Consider the following 21,980-nt stretch of genomic DNA (forward strand, 5'->3'; position numbering starts at 1 on the left):
TCTCGTGGTTACGGATCGAGGAACTCAGTTTACTTCAGAATTATTCAGAAAATTAGCAATCATTTGTGGTGTAAAATTACGGCATACGACGTCTTATCATCCCCAAAGCAATGGAAAGATAGAACGCCTACATCGCACGCTAAAAGCAGCCATTAGATGCCACAACTGTATTCGATGGACTGAGTCGTTGCCTACGGTTCTCATGGGTTTACGAGCTTCTCTTCGAGACGATTGTAGTTTTACAATAGCCGAAATGGTATTTGGTAAATCTATCAAATTACCTGGTGAGTTTTTTGAAGATTCGAAAACTGTGTCCATTACAGATTCTTTTGTTGATAATCTGCGAAAACAGATGCAGTTAGTAAAACCAAGAATACCCAAGCAAAAATGTAAACAACGCATTTTTGTTCCACAAGATTTAAATACAGCTACTCACGTATTTCTTAGGATTGATCGCGTAAAAAAACCCTTAGAACCGCCATATGAAGGACCATTTTTAGTATTACAACGAACGCAAAAATTTTTCACGTTATTAATCAAAGGTGAACATGTAAATATTTCTATTGATCGAATTAAACCAGCCTATAAGTTAACACATTTTGACACTTCTGATGCTCCATTGCCATCAACTGTTAACAGTCCTGCATCTTGTGAACCCAAAAGAAGTGGCTCAACTGAAAGGATGCAACATAAGAATGCATTAAGTGATTCAATAAAGGACGAGAAACTGCCTGCTTTAACCACACAAACACGTTGTGGAAGGAAAATAAAACGACCTGTGCGTTTTACAGACGATGCATAAAATGTTGTTCTAGTGCATTCTATTCATATTAAATTTAAATGTCATTTTCAATTTTTTTTCTAATTAACGTAACTTCGTTACTGGCAAGGGAGTGATGTAGGAACAGGTTGTGAGTAACGCAACTCATCATCGCAAGTTATTGTGGTTCACACGTAACTAAATATTATAAATAATTATTAATGTTTGTATTGTTTAATTGTTATAATTGTTCATGTTTGTTTTTGAAGTAATTGCATCAAAAATATTTTATATATTATTTTTGTGTTAAATGAAACTATTTTTCTGCTGTTGCATCTGGCAACGAGATTCATATTGTAAAAATAAATAGAACGAGTGAGATGCTCGCCGTTGCTTGGATTTGTCGTAGTTTGTGTTTTTATTTTAATTTCTTTAAAATACTTTAAATCGTTGGTCGTAATATCCTAAAATAAGAAATGTTTATTTTATGTATCGAGCGTTTACAATCTGCACATTAAAACGCAGAGTCATACGCCGATAGAACTTAAATATCAATTTCACATTACGTCTTCATTCAAAATGTAATTTATGCATATTTAAAAATTTTATATGATCTGTTTATGAAATGCATCACAAGAACAAATTTGTAAACTGCAAAAACAACATTTACAAAGATAAGAAATAACGATTTAAAAATAGACATTAATATAAGGAAATTTATTATTACTTTTTCTCACTAGAAAACAAAACTGTTTTTAAAAAAAGACACGAAATCCTACATTCACATACAAAAGCAACTACATTTTACCTCGTGCTCAGCGAAAAACAATTCAACTGAGCAGGGAAAAGTGTTTAGCTACAACTCAACATTTAAACTTACCCCTGGTGTCCCTCCGAAGCGCCTATATCAGAAGCTCGGAATTACAGCATCCTAGCGCTGATTGGACGCTTCAAATGACGTCACTAAATGCTCAGCAACCATAGAAGGTTGGCAAGCTATCCGTACTGGCTTTAAAAAAGCGTAGCCATTAACCATGCCTCTCCTTGTATCAAATGTAAGATGCATTACGCGTGCAACTTATGTGGCGCTGAATTCTATAAAAAAAAATATTTAAATGCCCATTTGTTCCGCGTCCATAAGCAATCTGCCGAAGAACAATCTAAAAACTTTTCGTGTATTTATTGCGAGAATAAATTTTCTTTAAAAACCACCATTGTCCAAACATCTAGTTACTATACTCTGTTTCACCCTAACTTGGCAGTATTGTAAAAGGTAGAAAATGTGACGCTCCGCGTTGGGAAAGAATTTCCCATCAATTCCGACTTTAAAATAGTTAAAATACGCCGAAATTTATCAAATAATATCATAAATTACAGAAATCCTTTTTTTATCAGTATGCATTTAAAATTATTCTCAAGTTAGAAGTGCTTATCTGTTAAGTATTTTGTAAATAAAGCGAACGAATAAAACTTAAAGATTGACATAATGAACTCCACTTTGGCTGGAACCGGTCTTCAAGGTCAAATATTTGGCGCGCTTTTCTTTTACTTCTCCGCCAACGCAGCTTCATTCAGTTCGCAACCGTTATTATCTTTCGCACTTTTTTATTCTCGCTTTTTTACCAGCTGATATTTTTGATACTATTAATCACATTAGTAGTTATTAGTTTTGATTGTTGAATATTTATTCGATTCGTCATTTTTATTCACTTCTAAAATGTCTAAAAAAATAGAAAGTTTTATTACCGACTACGCTGTTCACACCTTCAAGACGAGTGAAACCAACAAAAAGTGCAGCATACAGAAACATATTAAATGTTTATTCTCGACTCCGAGAAAACCCTCAAGATTCTATCAATCATATCGTCGATAAAGTTTCGCACCTTACAGATGTTTCGCAATGAACAGTTTTCCTTTTGAAAAAAGAAATAAAGGCATCCAGTCTTTTAAGTACCCCTGGAAAGAAGCGACCTGGCTCAGTAGGTAAACATTCAGGTCTTGTAAAATATGATGATTTTACATTATCCTATATTTGACAAAAAATCAATGCATTTTTTCGTAGAAATGAAATCCCAACATTAGATAAAGTTTTAAAACATGTGAACGATGATACAGATATCTTTTCGAAGAACATTAGCCGAACTACGCTTTACAGAATATTGAAAAATTTAGGATTTTCTTTTGAGAAACGATGAAACGAAATGAAATAACATTAATGATTTATTAAAATAATGTATCAATAATATTGAAAAAATAATGAAAATAAGGAAACAATTAATTCTCCGAAAAAGTGATAATATAATAAAGTAAGTAAATATTTACTATTTGGCGAAAAATTTGCGAGATAAAGTTTCGCCAGCGATCTGCATTTCTAATAACTTTGTACTTTAAAGTAACCCAGTTCCCCTGACAACGACTGCGATTCGGCTTGCCTAGAATATACTCTACTGCCAAGTTAGGGTGAAACAGAGTATAGTTATAACATTCATAATGACAGGAACTTGCCAGTTCAGTGTCAAAAACAAAATTGCATTGAAAGATATTTCCCACTTAAGACTACATTTGTGGTACCCACCTCTGCGGAAACCGTGTAAAAAAAAAAAAAAATATTCTTTTAAAAGAGAGAGCTTTGTACAAATAAAGGAAATTTTGACTACTCATATTTTTATACTTGTATGCATCTTTAAGGGAATAAATTTAAATGATAATTTTTTAAATGTATAAAAATGAATTGCTTATTATATAAATGAATTTTACGTATTATATTCTCGTTATTTTTTTAAATTTGATATTTTGTAACATTTGCCTTCACAATTTGGTTTTTAAATAAAGAAAACACATCTGTATCCTTTGACTTATTTCCTTTCCATTTTTAAAAGTAAATGTTAAATATTTTTCTTATGCTTGTTCAGTGGAAAACTGAACAAACATAACTACCCTAAACTTGTTGATTGCAAATTTATGAAATTATAAGAGTTAAAATTGTATAGTTAAGAATTCATCTTTTATGTTTTACACTTTCCAGTATTTAAAAAAAAAAAAAAAAAAAAAAAAAAAAAAAAATTGGAACTATATGGGAACACAATTACTCAAAGGATGACTGCGTTATAGAGTTAAGATTTGGTATGTGGTTTCAATACAAAAATTCTAGATTTCTAAGAAAAAAACTTTATTTATTATTTTAGTTTTTATTTAAAGTAATATTTTCAAGGAATCAAATTCTTTAGCTTTAAAAACGACCATAAGAATTGTGGTGAATTGCATATAAGCCAGTAACAGCTCTTCTGTCCGAACAGATGTTTTGGTAAAATCGATCGTTACTGGACTGCTAACCAAAAGGTCCCAGGTTCTATCCTCCCGCGTCTCATACCTCTAAAGAATCTTAACTGGTCTTAAAAAATGTTATTCGTAATGTTTAATCATTAGTGTTTAGAAACTAATTGAAATTTTGTCGTAGTAATGCATTTTGTAAAAAAAAAAAAAAAAAATGCAAAAATAATGAAATTAGCTTAATGTAAAGCTTGTAAAACTAACAGATTTTAACTCATACTTTGTTACAGGAAAAAAATTGTGGATTACAGTAATTTTATCATTAAATAATGCTGCCGCCTTGTGTTAAAAATATTTTTTTTAAATCTTGTATTGGGGAATTTTTGACGAAATACCCACTTTGATCATAATAATAAAACAGGTAGGAGGCACCTAACCAGTCATGTGGGATGGGAAAATACTCAGGGGTATATACCGAAAGCCTAGATATTTTACAAAATAAAATTTAAAAAATTAAAAAGCAGATAGACAATGAAACATCTACACAGTTTTATAAATATCCTTCAAAAAGTATTTTACGGACATAGTGTGTTTATGAATGGTCATTCGAATTTAAATTTTAAGTTATATTTTAATTTAAAATTTAAGATGTAAAAATATAATTAAAGATTTTCCCCTTAAAATTGTAAATGAGTTTTCTTTTATTTAGATTTCAACCATGACATTTACATTAAATTTAAGAGAAAAAAAGTATATTAAAGTTCATCATACATTTCAATCTCGTCTATCAAAGAAACCGCAAGAAAAGGGAGTATGTGTCTACTATAGAGTCAATTACATGCAATAAATTGAGCTACAAAGTAATTTACAATCCTTGCTGTTGAAATCTGTTACAAAAATACTTTTGTTGAAAGTAATATGAATGAATATACTTTCAGAATAATTCACATTTAAAAACTTAGAACTTAACTTATCAGCAATTTTGGTAAAGTGAAGCGAAGTTTTTCTGAAGTTTATGCTCCTGAAACAAAGTTCATAGCTTGTGGTGGGTTAAAAAATTTTTATACTCGATTATTCAAAAATTTCTATTTGAATTTATAAAAACTATCTGGTAATTTGATTTATTAATCCAAAAAGAATTATAAACAATTATATCTCAAATTTTAGTTTCTATTCTCGGCTCTTTGTAATTTTAAACATACACATTTTCTTTTTTAATTTCGTTTCAAAAAGGGTTAATATTTTTAAACTACATATTTTAATGGATCCATGCAATCAAATTGCATTTTTGCTCTTTCTGATTCCTGTTTTTGATTGTTAGAGAATTTTAAAAATTCTCATATTGCTAGCTTTCTTAACTTATTGTAATTCTAAATATGTATTCTTTGCCTATTTATATTATATAGAAATATCATAAATCATCTGCCTGCATTTTAAATGTGCTAAAAATAGATACTAAGGTATTTTACACACACACACATATATATAATCATATTCTATTTAGTGAACAAATAAAGCCTTTGCAGATATAAAAATCGATATAATTTTTTTTCAATTATGAAAATTTTGTTTCAATGATGAATTTCAATGAAGTAGTTTATACATGATACAATTTGTATCAAGTAAAAATATATTAAACCTGAACGTTTGTTACATTATTAATTCACTATGCGTTACGATCATTTAAAAAAAACAAAAACAAAATTCCTGCTACCCACTTATTGTGCTATAATAATAGTATTTTTAAAAAATATATAATAAAGCGAAAAAATTGAGTTCTTCCCTTTTTTTTTTTTCTAAATACATAGCGAGTTTTCTTTGCCAAAAAAGCAGTAATTTGCCAAGATAAGTAAAACCTAGCATTTAGCACACGTGATTTTGGCAGTCAATGAACGTTAAGATGCTTAGATCCGTGCTTGTGGTACACTCGAAAGTTCCTACCTGTGAAAAATACTGTTTGCGATTGCGATGGATTCGTCCATCCCATACGGATAACTGTTGCGATTGAGACGATAGTAAATTTTTCATGCTTGCTCCCGAAAGCAGAGAAATTAGAAGTTGACAGTTGCATCATCAGTTTATGAGGATCGGGTTGATATTAAATTAACAATGATGGTATGCTAGTTAATAGTAAAAATCAAAAATTTTAAGTGTTATACTCCTGCAGAAACATTAATGTTGTTAGAATGATTGTTGATGTGAAAGATTGGGATGTGGATAAAGTGGACGACGGCGTAATTAGTAAGTGTTTTAGGTTGAAATTATTTACTATAATAATTTTTTTATTATAAATATATGCTGCTGTATTGCAGGAATTTAACAGCTTTGAGAGAATTCGGTTTCTATTATTCTATTTATATATATGTTGTTTCCTAGGGGCGTTTCACTAACTTGTTTAAATCACTGAAAAGTTTGATCCTTTTAGACTGCTAATTCTTTGCCTTATCTGAGCATTTTAAAACTCCGAAAAAATATAGTTTGATATAATGCTTTAGAGATCGAGTTTAAATTACACAATTCAAACCGCACGCAATGTACCGTAGGTTTACATTTTTCTAAACGAACATAATTTGGAGAAAATATTTGTTCTTGTTTGATAACGTTTTTGGTTCTGAGACCTGAATTCATTTTTTTTTTTTTTTTTTTTAAATTTCTACTTTCGATATTAGAAAATTTTGCAAGCTTATGAAAAGCAGGTTATGTAACTATAAAATAGTCAGGTTATGTAAATAATTCTTTTCATTATAGTAATAATCAAACGTATATAATAATACTTTTGATTTTCTTCTATAGTAGAAATTAAGAAAAGGTTAATAGTGTAATAAAAATTATAAATATTTTCATTATTTGAAGCATTGTACTTATTTTTGAATTGTCTGTAGATTTGCCATTAATTCTTTAGATGATTTAAAAGTTTTTTAGAGGATTGAAAATTATTTATTTCCTGTACTCTCTCTGTTATGTGAAAATGATATATGTAAATATACATAATCATTCAAATTACTGTTTTTATTTCCTTGGAGAAATCTATTGCAATTTAAGTGAACTGAGAGTAAAATAAGAGTATGCGGAAACTATACAAATTTAATATGCCTTGAATGTGTATGATTTTTTTTATTGAAAATGTATTTATCATTTTCATTGTAAATTGTTATTCTTTTAAACATATCCATTTCGTATCTTTTATGAACTTTTGTTGTTTTATGAAATATTTTGAGCAAATATGTTACTGTTGCAAAACTAGAGATATTAGTTCTTGCAAATGAATTTCATGAAGATAATATATTTTCATCTTTCATGCTTTAAATATACTATATAAAAATAATAATAAAAATATTAAATCTGTATAATTAATAATTCTAGCTAAGTTATATCTTGGAATAATTAACCTGAATAATTTTATAACTTATTCATCTGCTTAGAATAAATTATTTAAAATCTAACTGTAGTAAGATAATTTTATTCCAAGCTTATTGATATGTGGTATTTTGAATATTGGTTAAAAGACAGTTTTTTCAAGGTGACTTTTCCAAAGTAGAATTACTTTTTTTATATTGCTTATAAAATGGCAATATTTTTTATTTTTAGTTATTTTGTTGGCTATATTGTTTTTCACTTGTGACAAATTAAGAGTTATGTTTTTTTCTTCTGGCTGTTATCGAGATGACATATGGCAATAGAGTGAGCATACAGTTTTAAGGCTAATTTACGTATTCTATGATAGAATTATTGTAAAAGGTACCTAAATAAATAAGATTAGAGAAATTTAATATACTCTTTTTATCTTTTATCGCATGTGTATATGTATGCTGTTCTTTCTCTAAGTTGTGACTTATTGTGAAAAGGCTCCTGTGATTATTTCAATACTATGAAGCATAATATGAAACAAATAGAACTTCTATTTTTTGCTTCCAATAAAATTAGTCCAGTTTATTAAATTTTAGTGCATTGCATGCTGTCTCCCCTCTGAGCACTGATGAGTCATGTGATGATTTTTTTTTTTTTTTTTTTTTTTTTTGATATTCAAGTAATACTTTGTTCTATTTTTCATGTAGTGACCTCTTCAGATCCTTTTTGTATGAAATTTTATATATATTTTTTCTCTTTTAAATAGATCCCTGAACTTTTTATAATATTTATTATCTGTTAATTTGTAACAGTTGCCTTTTTGTACTTTTGAAATAAATTTGCATTTCTATTAAAAATTCAAGACTTTTTACAGCTTGCATAAATTAAGACTCTGTATACTTAGTCCATGCTAGCATTTGAATTGCATGCTCTACTGTATCATTTTCTATAATCCAAACACATTGCATTTGTTTCTATATGCAAAAATTATGCAATTCCAGAAGTTATACTCTTTATATTTGTGCTGACAGAAACTCAAAATATTTTTTATTCATTCATGCAGAGTTTCTTTCTGATCTTTAATGATAGTTATATTTCCTTAGAAAATGGATTATAATTTCTACTCAAACACTTATTTCAAAGTGTTTTAAACTCTTAAGAAATATTTATTCATATTTTTTTAAAATAATTATTGAAAAAATATTTCTTTTTTTAAAATCTCACAATTCTCTAATGAGCTGTTAAAAGAAAGTATGTCTCCATAATTAGATTTTCACTTGAAATGCTTAGGGAAAAACCTATATGGAACATATTATTATGTGTAATATATTAAATTAACAAATTCGCAAAAAGGACCTTATTAGGATGTGGCTAGGTTAGATAAACATAATTGGAAAAGCTCTGGACAAAGTTTGTAGCATGCTATACAAAGAAAAATATTTGAGACTGCAAGATTAGTTCTGAATGGCTTCTGGTTAATTTCTTAATCATGAAGCTAAGTAGGAAGATCATAGAAGTAGGATTTACGCATGTACTAACTGTAATTCATTAAAAATTTTACAATCCAAATATATATAAAATTGAATTTATCTTGGTCAAAAGAATATCGTAAAGCTGCCTTCTCAATAATGAGAAACTGAAAAGCAATTAAGCAACATATAAAAGCAGATTAAATTAAGCCAAATAAGTTAAGCAACAGGCATTTAGATAGTGTTCACTTTTAATCTTTCTTCTAAAGAATTCAGTTAATACATCTGTTAATTTTGTTTGCATCTCAATATTTTGAGATCTAATTATTCCCTTTTATTTATGAACTGTCATATTTAATCTATGTGTCTTCCTTATAATTTATATTTTCACTGATATTATGTTGAAAATTTCTAACATTCTACTTATAACTCATAAGCCCAATTTTTTTTCTTTGGGTGTAATTTTTGATATTGAGAGATATTTTTCATTTTATTTTAAATATGAACAATAGTTTGTATAATGAAAGGGGCTAATGGACCGTTTTATTTATGAAAGTAATAGAGCATTTGTGTTTCCAAACTATGCTATATTCTCAAATGTCACTGATAAAAGATACTGGATAAAGTATTAATTATGTGACAACTCATGATCTGCTTACATTGTTGTTCTTATTAAACAATAAAATGCTTGAATGTTTAAACTATTTGGTAAAAAAAAAAAAAAAAAAATCTGAAGCAGATTTTATCATTTTATAAAAATTATATTTTTCAAGAAATTGAAATTTTAAATGTTGCCAAAATATTTACAGTTTTGGAGGGAAATATCATAAAGTTTTTTGGAGATATGAATAGCCTTTCTTAACTTGAATTTTGTTGGCAGTCCAATATGGTCTTGTGTCAGAGTCTTAGTTTTCATGATCAAAATGGGGCAGATTCAAGATTCAATTCCACAGAGGAGGCTCCATGCTTTTGGGCCTAGTGCATGTTAAGTCTGTCAAAGGACAAATGTTCTCCTGCTAGTGTGGAATGTATGTTTGGAGAAATAGTGATGTCTCAGATGTCATTCTGTCATCTCACTCTAGTTCAAAATTATGAGGTGTGTTTTAAAGTAATCCTGGTATAGCTTCAGAATGTTATGCTGATGTATCTAAAATAAAACTTGAAAGACAAGCTTCAGTTATGAATGCCTACATTTAAACATGCTTAAGTAAACAAAATCATACATTAGAACTAAGAGGAAAAAATTTAATATCCTACTGTAAATATCGGTTTATATTTTTAATGCATAAAACTTGAGGGAGGGGGGTAATATTCTGCTTGCTTCTTACTCCAGCATTAATTGATATTACTGATTTGAAATTTGTGTACCAATACTTTAATGAACTTTTTATCACGATGAACTGTGTATTGTATAAAGTGAATATATACACATGGATTTTATTTCTTTTCTTATTTGGACTTTTGAATATTTTTAGAAATAGTTGAAGAGGTCCAGCTTCGAAAATATGGAAAATTTTTAGAAGGATATTGCAATCAACTCAGAGGAATAGAACATGCTTTGGATGAAAATTTGGATGATGTTTGGAAATACCAGCTTGATCCAGTTTCATTAATGGTAAGTTTTATATTAGTTACTTTTTTTTTGTAATTTTTTAAAGGTTTATTTAAAGTTGGATTAATGTAAATTCAAAATGTTTAATACTTAAAATCCTGTATCGGATTTTATAAGCATTACTGCGTATTAATTTATTTGTCAAAACACAACAAAGAAATATTAATTTCAGGAGATATACGAGATGCATGTCTTTAATATTGTTACTTGATAGGAATTATTTCTGTAATTCTGATATTAATTACCATAAGTATTCATAGCCTTCTATCATCTTTAAGAGAACTTCTCTCAGCCTCAGATATTATCCCTGTTTGAAGAGTAAGTTAAAAATTTCTTTTCTTGTTGGTATAGTTACCTAAAATGAAATCTTTTAAATATATGTGGCAAATAAAGGAATTTTATAAAAAAAAAAAAAATAGTAAGCTAAGTAGGCATAATAAAAAAAGAGAAATTAGTGGATGAGAGAAGATGCCTGTTCGCATCTTTACAGATCCTTGGCTATATCGTGTCTCTTGAAGATCTGTTACCTAGTAACAGGAGATAAAGAATTTCAGTTCTTGATTAAAAGGCGGTGCCTTCTGGTGGTGATGGATGTTGGATGCTACGTATATTATAAAATATAATTTTAGCTAAATATTGATTGATCTAAAGATTTTTATAAGATGTGAAAGATCCTAAAAATAGAAAATCACCATAATGATCCCATCTTGGTAATTACAAAGAGAAAATATTTGCTTTTTAATTATTATAATATTTTGTTATTTCCATCTAATGATTTAGTGTTATTGAAAATATATTTCTTTAAACAAGAATTGAACGCCAGTACATCTTTTAAAATTTTATGTTTAAACATAAAAAAAAAAGTTTTATTTTTATTAAAATAAGACATTTTTTGAAATTAATTGTTCATTGTATCATCAAATTTGCACATATAAGTTAAAATCAATTACAGCTTTTTAGAAAAAAAGAGAAAGTTCAAAATCCAACTATTCTATCTAACTTGAAAACTGTTTTGCAAATTGTGTAATGTTTGATGATTACATAACTAGAAACGCTATGAATTAAATGAAATAACATCATGTGATTGTTCAGCATATATTTAAGTATTTCTGAGCTTTTCATTTTCTATTTTTGCAGTAATATTTGCTCAGTGAAATTTTTTGTTATATTAAAAAGTCTAGAAGATTTTTCATTATGTTTTTAATGAAACAGTTGTGGTTTAGTGTTTTTGAGCAATGACATGTTTAACTTGCATACTATTCATAATGAATTGCTAACATACTATTCAGAAGTTATATCTTCTTTAACTATGAATATGTGTGTTAATTTATTTCTGAGTATTGGATATGTCTTCTGGCTCACTACTAATAATTTTGAAATTCTTTACTTTAACTCAAGCAGATTTATTTTTCTTTGAAAAATGCAAAAATATAAATAATGCAAAATATAAATATAAAATTTAAATAATTAAAAAAAATATTACTTAACAAATCATTCAATTCCAGAATTATATCTAAATAATATCATTTATTAAAAACAACATATTTTAACAAAAATAATTATCCTACCTTTATTTAAACCTTTTTATAAGGTTGTATGAAAGAATATTGGATTCCGCTGTTTCATTGTTAGTAAATATTAAGAACTTCCTTATTTACTACTAAATGTGTCTATTTTTTACAGTTGATTTTCATTAGTGATTATGTATAACTTGTAAAGTTAATTAACCTTTACAACATTATTACTCTCATTTAATTTATTTAATAATTTTCATTTCTGGGTTTTAGATGTTTCAATTTTATTGTTGGAACATAATTTAAGAAAACTACGAAAAAACGAAATTTTCTTGTAAAATCTATTCCACTTTTCATTTTTATCAAACAAATAAAATCTGTCATGTTTTCTTTCCTCATAAAATTTATATTGTGAAACTTTTGTGTCTCTAAATCTGTTACTTTTCTTTAATAATTTTTTGACAATATTAGATAATTTAAGAAAATTTACATTAAAAGAAATTTTATTTTGCAGTTGCTTCCGAAAGAAAAGACCACTATTCTTGACTTAATTTCAACAGACAATCGAGTTTTAAATAAAATAATTTCTGTTCTTGCCGTACTATGTTGCGAAATTGAAGATTTATGTTGTGAAGCCAAAAGAAAATATTTCCCGGCCCTGTTATTTTATGGAGAAGGAGGTAAAAGGCTATTTTTATTTTGCTGTATTCCTTCTTTACTGAAAGTGAACCGTTTAAGTATGTTATTTAGTCCATAAAATAGGTTATAATTAAATTTTTAATTTAGTTTTACATAATGTAGCAGGATATTTGTGAATTTTCTATTAACTTGCTTTCATAGGCATAAGAAGTTAAATAGGCCGGGATAGCCTGGTTGGTAGGGCATTGAATTCGCATCCCTTGGGTTGTGAGTTCGAAAGTCGCCGGCCGAAGACTCTCCGTGTATATGGTGGTTGGTGCCCGTATAAATCTGCCGTAACCACAAAGTCCTCCAAGTTGAGAAATACCATTGGGGGTATTTCAGAGGTGATCGTTCTCTGATTCTGGTCTAAATTACGATCTATGGATGAGTAAATGAAATGTATGAATGAAGTGAAAGGGGCTGTGACGCATAAGTACAGGTAGTTATCAAAATAATGGAAAGACTTTAGATTTATAACGAATCCTTTATTAATATGGTGTAGGACCGCCTTTGACATGTAATACAGCTTGGATTCTCTTGGGAGTCGATTCATACAAGTGTTGAATGGTATTTAGAGGAATATTGTACCATTCTTCCTGGAGATATTGTGAAAGTTCTAGGAGAGATGCCGTTGGAGGATATCGATTCCGTATTGAGCGCTGTAAAATACGCCCTAATGGTTCAATTATATTGAGGTTAGGTGACTGTGCGAACCAAGGCAGTTGTTTGACTTCATCCTCATGTTTATCAAACCATTATTGGACAAGTCTCGCTATATGGACAGGTGCATTAACATGCTGGAAAATTTCATCTCTTGCTGGAAACAAAGTTTGCTTCATAGGATGGATCTGATCAGACAAAATTTCTCCATACTTCTCCCCAGTGATCCTTCTTTTCAGGGATACGATTAGTCCAACAGAAAACTACGACATGGCTGCGAATATCATGACAGATCCACCTCCACGGTCGATAGTTGGAAGGAGACAATCTCGATCTTACGCTTGTGCAGATGTCCTCCAAACGTGCACCCGTCCTGTTGTAAGGAAAAGTGTGAAATACTATTCGTTATACCATATTAATATCTTCCACTTACAATCGCCCATGTTTTGGGAGTGTCACAACACTGTAGATGACGTTTAGCATTATGTGACAGTTGGCTTGGGAATTGCTTCTCTGCCATAAATGTTTTGTTTATGAAGTTGCCTTTTAAATGTAATCATTGACACTGGAGAATCCAGATGGGGATTTAGCTCTACGGTCACCTTTGCTGCAGTTGTTCGCTTTTTAAACATTACAATCCTCTTCAATACCCGTCGGTCTCATTCACTGAGCTTCTCTTTCCGTCCACTATTTTGTTTTGCCGAGCTGGTCTTCCCGCGCTGTTTGTATGCTGTCATGACTTTAAACACCGTACCTGTAGAGACGTCTAAAAGTTGGGATGTTTCAATCACGCTTGCCCCAGTTATTTTGATAACCACCTTTAGCTAAGAAATTAATCAAAATTGCAATCATTATGAAATTCAATTATAAGTAAAGATTTTCTGAACCAAAACTAACAAAAGATGCATTGTATTTAGAGAGCACTAATGCTGCTACCACTGAAACACCGATGGACTTAACTAGATTAGAAATTGGTGACCCTTGAGAAAGTCTTCAGGCTGAATTCATCATTTCTTTCTTTGATTCTTTTTGCATTGAGCTGTAGATAAGAGTTACTCTTGACACTTAGATGGCGCTACTGAAAGAAGAGACGCTAAAACTCGGCTTAATATCGTTGAATTGTTCAGCGGGCTTGTCTGTGACAAGTGCCATAAGCAACAACAACAACAGAAGTTAAATAAATTTACTATTCTTATTTCAATTAACCTCTTTAAAGTTAATTTTTTTGTTTGTCATAAGTATTGCAAAATTTTACAATGAATTTATTAATATTGAATGAAATTTAAAATTGTATATTTTTTGTAGAATCTTCTGAAAAAGATGCACTTCAGGATGGTGAAGCTCATATATGTATTGGTCGAATGATACCATTTATGCAGGTTGTATGAATTTATAAAATATTATTTTTATACTATAATCTTAATAGCAAACATGACACATTTCCTCCAAAACAAGGATTTCAACTGTTTCGGAGTCGGATTTTTTCATTCATGAGATTCATTTTCTTTATGTAATAACTTTGCAAGATTTTTAATAACTCGAGCATTTTTTTGTATAATTTTATTCATTTTATTGTTCAGTTAATCATAGTTTACTACTCGGTGCTTAGGTTTCACACAATTCATTATTCTATTAGTTAACCTTTTTTTGTTCCAACCTGTGTCATGTCTGTTCACATTTTTTAAATAAAATTCTGAGAAAAAGACGATTTGTTTTAAATATATGCCCTCGGTTCTGATTTTAACTAATGCATCTGTGTGGATAAAACAGAATGATTGTCCCTAACAATTTAGTACCGATTTTTCTGATTATTTATTTAAACCAAAGTTTTTAAAAACTTTTCCTACTCTTTTCCTTACATGAATCCACTATTCAGAAATCATAATTTAACTCTTAATTTATTTTCTTTATTTTAATTAAGAAATTTATATAGTATAATATGTTTTTAATGTGCAAAAAAAAAAAAAAAAAAATTCCTACATATTTTTTTTATTTAAAAATTATTTTTTTAGAATAATTTTCAGCTTAGTTCCCCCACCTACACAGATGCCTTATTATTTATATCATTTGTTAAAAGTCGAATATGTAAAAAATCCTCAACATTCCTATGTTAAAGAAAAAGAAAAAACAAAAAAGAAACAAAACAAAAAACGTTTTTCTTTTGAAAGACAATGCATACAATCAAAATTGTTTAAATAAAGATTTTAAGCAGTAATATTTACTTTTATATGCATGTATACGTTGCTTCTTAAATATCAGAATGCTAGTGGTGTGGAAAGCTCGAAAGGTAATCTTAAAAAGATTGTGTCCTATTTAATTGACCATGATTCAAAATTATGATGTTCTATACCAAGTCTGCAACTATTTTCGCAAATTTACAACTGTTTTTCGCTTTGAATTAAATAGAAAAGGAGAAATTGTGGCACCTGAAGCTTTACACTTACTAGATATTGTGGTTGAATACTAAGCATTTACAAAATAAATCAGTATTGATAAGAGAAAAATATAAGAAAAATAAGTGCATGTTATTATTCTCCGACTATTCAAATGCAAAGTAAAAATTGGTAATAAAGAAATTCTTCTAATTATAATATATATATATATTTTTTTATTTAAGATAGAGATTATTTTTAATGGGTAAATTTTACTTCTTGTTTATTTCATTTTATGTGATTGGGTTATATGTCGCGCTTTTTTTCAAATTTCCACGCAGTTTAAAAGAGTTTTCTTTTTCCTTTCCTTTTTTTAAATTCATGTTTATTTTCAATTACACAGTAATTTGAATTTATTCAAAAATTCCTGCATCCAATTGAATTAAAAAAAAATTTGAAATTATTTTTCTGCTTTTAATGTAAAGATATTTTTGTGGTGATTTTTCAATCTTTTAACTGTTTTTAATATCCTTTTTTCATTTCCCGCCCTAGTGGAACACCAAGATCAGATGACGTTGAAAAAGGGGCATTACCACTTGAGGCTTCATGATTGTATTGTTAATAATTAACTTTGTGTTTCTTATTTTCCAAGTTTGTTTTATTTTACTCTTATTTTCCTAATATTTCCTTACTTATTTGGCGCATATTTAATATATAATTATAATACCTAAAAAGAGATTCTCCTGAGAAGAATTTCAAGATTCATTGACATTTCTTCATTACTCATTTTCACTTGGATTTGAATAGTTGGAGTGACACCATCTGATTGTTTTCTTATATTTCTCTTATCTATTTTGACTTATTTTGTATGTGTTTAACCATTAATGCTCGTTTACTATTCAAAAGCTAATAAAATGCTTATAATGTTTTATTGATCATATTCATCAACTAAATTCCTTAAAAGACGATGCAGGTAATTTCGTAAGCAACTAAAATTACTAACTGTGATCTCAGTAAAAATTAGTCTATATTTTTTTTTCATTAAAAAAATGAATTATACATTTAAACTAAAGAATGGATGCAACATAATGTTATCTAGTGGCGCCAGTGGAGTGTAAAGTGTTAATATCCAGTTATAATACTTATGGAATGTGAAGTTTTATTTTCTGCAAATTCATATCTTTCCCTTTCTTTTTTTCAAATTAAAGGTTAGATTAACGTTCCATTTAGAAGGTTCATGGAAGCTGTTTATTATGAACTACATCATTTTGACCTATGGTCAATTAAATAGAATACAGTCTTAACTGCAACACCTCTCCAGACTTCCATCATGTAAACAGTTTTTTAGGATTGAATATGTCGTCTTCCAATAATCAAAGAAAAACTAAAAGAATACCTAATTCCACTTTGCTTTTTCTACCTCATAGCTAAAACTCACCTTGCTGGAGAGGGGAATTGGAGTTCTCATACTGGACTCTTATTAAAGTGATAAAACCTTAGCTGTAATTTTTTCCCTATTTAGACTCTCTTCTCACCAGTCTATATCCAGATTACTAAGATGCAGTTTTAACTCTTAACGAAGACACTTACTTTATCAACCTTTAATATATTGACGATTTTTATATTTGTATTTTAAGTTGCATATCCGTCATCCAATTTTCTGTGGATTCAGCTGAAACTACTAATGATTAAAATTTTTGTTACCATGCAAATGAAAAGGCAGTCTCATTCATGTTCGAAACCAAAGTGATTTCTTAAACGTTTTTAATTAATAAATGGACATTGACATTGATTAAAAAGCTACCATAAAATATTCTCAGCTGTGGAAATATTTATCCTTCACTTTCCTTTAGTGTAGAGGTGTAGTTGAAATTTCGCCGATCTTTTTTTTCTCTTTGGTAGAATTATTTTAGTCTTGTTGCTGATATATCAGATTTCTTGACAATTTTGATCCTGTTTTATATTATTCTGATGTTAAATATATTTTTGTCACATTAAATCATCACTTTATCTCCTTATAGCTGCTTATTTTATGTAAAGACATTTTACTAATGAGAATGAAAAGCAAATTACAGATAAGCAATAAACATCTGATTTAATTTTCACGTCTTGGTAATTTAAAGAACTTCATCCTCTGGCGATTTCACCAATAAAGAGGAAAGATTTTATTTTGTCTTGAGTAGTGGTCACTGTGTTTTGTTTGTCCTTGATTATAACTACTCGTCATCTATGAGGCTGTTAAATCTTAAGCACTGCTGGCTGCATAAGTTAGCAGGATTTTCTGAATGAATAAAATACTGATTTTATTCTGTATTTTAATTTTTCTCTGACTGATAGATAGAAAATTATATGTAAAAAACCCGTCTATCGATAGTAATAATTCTATATAAGACTGAAAAGATACCGAATGATCTTATTTAAGGAATTATCCTCATTCTATTTTGAGGGGGAGGGGCAATTTTTATTATGTGCCTGGGAAAAAATATCGATATATTTTAAATTCAGAGTAGGTAATGCACAGTTGAATACCTGTGACACTATAAAGAGTTTTTAAGTATTAGAATGAATAGTAATAAATTAAAACAAAGCAAAAGTATTCACTTATAAATAATAAGTTACAGAGGTTACACTGCATTTTTGTTGCAACTGTTTAAAAAAATCGTTCAATGATTTCAATAGTAATTCTCTTGTTAAACTATGTATGCAGTAAATTTTATTTTAATTTTTTCCCTTGGAATATAATTTATTAATTTGTTTAGTAATGAGAATATTACAGCAAGGATTATGACTTCATTTATGTTAACATCTTGCTATTTATTGTTTAAATGTATCATGTTGTTGCAAAAGTATTTATCTCCAGTTTTCTTCAAAATTCCATTCCAAAAAGTCCATTTGCCTCTCTTTCTACTTTGCTAAAATAAATGACATATTGAAACACATTATCAGAGCGCTTTGAATGCCAAGCAATTTGTTTTATTTTTCTTTCTCGAATCTCATTGTGACTAGATCAGACTGAAAATCCACTTTACCAAAATTTTCCCTTTCAGATAGCTACTTTTGCAGTTACATGGCACAAATTAAATTAATCCTTTTGTATTTTAGTAGAATTAAGCTAATGTAATGATACTAAACTAAGGGGTGATAGGAACAATGGAAACAACTCGTGTATTTTTATTATTTACAAATTTAAAGTCATTACACGAAATCATTTCCATGTAGTGAAAAACATATATAAAAAAGGATTGAAACATGGAAATAAACCTTGGCTCCATTCCGTTAAAGTAGTTTTAAAGGATCTTTTTAGATTTTAAACTAAGAAGATATTTTTGGTGTCTATTATTTTTTCAGTTCAGTTTTAAAATTTATTATTTTTTGTACACATATTAGTCTTCCATTGTCTGTTAATTGTGTAAAGAAGAAATTTGCTTTCTCGGCGTATTAAAATATGCTTTAATCCTATTTACTATAAACAGTTTTAACCTGGTTTGAATTATTTACATTTATTAAACTTTCATTGGGTAAAGTTTTTATAATTCTGTTTGTATTTTTCAGGAACTTTCTTGTTTTGTTAATCACATTTACAATGTTGTTAAAAACGTTGTGCATCAACTTAATGCTTTGTATACCAGTGGCAAAAATGGTGTTCCAGCCATTATTGATGTGACTGATGTGCATTTCAAAGTAAGATTTTTAAGTCTGTTTTTATTCTTCATAAAAGAATAATCTGAAAATAAAAAGATTATTTAAAAGGTAATGGGGATATTTAATGAATATTTTTCTTTAAATGAATAAAATGATTCACTTGCTCTGTTTTTTCGAAACATCAATAAATTTTGAAAAGCTAAGTGTTAGGGATTAAACTGAACATACTCTAAAATCAAGTGAGGGTAATAAATATGATTAGTGTTTGCTGACTATACCAAACTGCTTTGAATTATTTCTTTGTAAGTCATTAATTGGCTTAGTTGCGTCTATTATACAATAACATTTATGTGTGCCATTCGTTGTTTTCTGTTTATTATTAATCGATAAAAATGAGATTTTTAGACATTTAAAAAATTTTTTTGTTATTGAAACATTGAGAATCTAATCTAGATTTTATTGGAACAGCTATTTACCCTTTAGCAACTTCTACCTTGTACACATCTATTGAATGGCTTATTATACTCGAATTTTTTATGATTTGAGTTATATATATTTATTTAATTCGTAATAATTAAAAATAATTCTTGATATGTTTATGTTTATTTCTTGATATGTTTATAAGTAATCAATTGATGAAATATTCTTGTTTATTACATTTAATACGATTAAAAAGTAAAAACAATAGACCTCAGTTTAATAATGAAATTATACTAATTGGTTTCTTAAAATAGTTTAGTTTCCAAAGAATAAGCTTTTTACAAAGATTTTAATAGTACATTTTTTATTTTTATTTTAGACAGTTTACAAGCATTTAGGATCGTTGTTATCGATTTTGGTGACTTTGGATGAGATTATTGATGGTCAGGAGACCTTACGAGAACACTGGACTCAATATAAACGAATGTTAGTTTCTATACATCACAATTCATCAAAATTAGGTTTTGTTCCTGAAAAATTGAGACCATTTGAAAAGTTAATTGGCAAACTTGAAAAACAATTATTAGGAGGAGGGATATTTCAAGTAAGTTCTGTGTTAGCTTTATACAGTGTAAATGTTTATAAAGACTTTTCTGATGCACCTTTAATGTATTTTGATTTTATAAAAATGTATTCACATTTTATATAAATGTACAAATGTAACAGCAGTAAATAATATGGATGGATGAACAATTAAAATAACTGACAAATTCTTCAGCAGAAAAGTCTCAAAAAGAATAGTTGAAAATGGTATATCTGTTCCCATTTCAGTCATTAGTTAAAAAAACATAGACTGTCTCATAACATTTTTTAACGCGCGAAAAACAGAAATAGAATGAAATTAATACTAAAAAAAAAAAATTCATGAATCTTAAAGTAAAATAACATAAAAGGCAATATACAGAAGATATGCATTCAAGACATATATAAGTAGCATAACTGTTAAAAGTCCTATTACCAATATGTGTCTGTTCAATCTCGCAGTGTATCACTGAGCCTAAATGATTCATCAGATATTGCCATAAGCGCAGAAAATATCTTACAATTTCTATAATGTTAAGAAAAGGTATGTACTTATTATTATATCTTATGATAGTAAGAAAAAAGTAGTTTAAAATGCAGCAAATTTCTTATAAAATAACGATTATGAGTAATTCTAAATGTTACAAAATTTCGCTGTATAAAAGTATTTTAAAATGTACCAAATTGTATAAAAGAGTGTGCTTGAAGGTTAGAAAAAACTTTAAAGATTAATCAAGGCTAGAAAAAATTTGTTTGAACCATTGTAAAAGGGCAGTAAAATTGATGGAGATAGATCAGTTTGGTTTGGACCACCCTTCTGTGGTTCGAACATAGCCCTCATCACGAATATCCTACGCAAATTTCAAAGGTAGGAAATAATGGAATGTAAAATGAATAAGGAATTTTGAGCAGAAGTTAAATTCTTCCAGTTGCAGTAGCACCAAATTTTTACCTCTACAAAAGCTTTTAATTCTTATTATTGTATTAATTATTGTTTTCGTAAATTTTATTTGAAATCTCAGAAATTAAATCTATTTACTTTATAATCAAAATCTTTGCTTTTATCATGTTTATCAATGTTAGTTATGCCAAAGGATGCAATATTTAAATCACAACAATTAGACTAAGATTTTTGCAAGCTGATTTGCATATATATATATATATATATATATATATATAGACAGAGAGAGAGAGAGAGAGAGATCAGTATATCTTTATTGTTTATCAGTACACTTTATTATGACCACCTGACAGTTTTATGAAAGTAAGCTATTGCATCACAGTGTTGCCGCTAGAGGACGAGATAGCCATAAAAAGGGAATGCAGGACAGGTGGACCATCAATTGCATTATGTTGCTTGCGAAGGTATGGACGAAACACGTATTTTCACTGAGTTTGAACGCGGGATGATTGTAGACGCTCGGAGCGTCGGAACTAGTAGCAGAAAATGGTGGCACTTGTGAATGTTCGAGAGTAGCAGTTATTAATTTTTAAAAAAGTGGACTACCTAGCATAAAATAGGCTATCAACGTCAGGCTTCTGATCTTCACAGGCCAACGTCTGAATGTCCAAGGGTATTTAATTGCTGCCGCAGATCAAGTACATCCTTTTATGTTAACAGTGTACCTTGCCGGGGGTGGATACTTTCAG

General features: G+C 28.7%; 1 protein-coding gene across 1 annotated transcript in view; it reads left to right on the top strand.

The window, feature by feature from the left end:
• The first annotated feature begins 5,972 nt into the window (after positions 1–5,972).
• The window catches only part of LOC129958164 (WASH complex subunit 4-like), an 89,321-nt gene continuing 73,313 nt past the window's right edge, over positions 5,973–21,980 (top strand). Inside the window, exons 1-6 of the mRNA XM_056070404.1 lie at positions 5,973–6,271; positions 10,323–10,462; positions 12,488–12,653; positions 14,620–14,693; positions 19,239–19,367; positions 20,128–20,352. Of these exons, the coding sequence (XP_055926379.1) occupies positions 6,217–6,271; positions 10,323–10,462; positions 12,488–12,653; positions 14,620–14,693; positions 19,239–19,367; positions 20,128–20,352 (789 nt within the window). The 5' untranslated portion in view covers positions 5,973–6,216. The remainder of the gene's footprint in view (positions 6,272–10,322; positions 10,463–12,487; positions 12,654–14,619; positions 14,694–19,238; positions 19,368–20,127; positions 20,353–21,980) is intronic.

Source organism: Argiope bruennichi, chromosome X1 (assembly GCF_947563725.1).
Source record: "Argiope bruennichi chromosome X1, qqArgBrue1.1, whole genome shotgun sequence".
Lineage (NCBI taxonomy): Eukaryota > Metazoa > Arthropoda > Arachnida > Araneae > Araneidae > Argiope > Argiope bruennichi.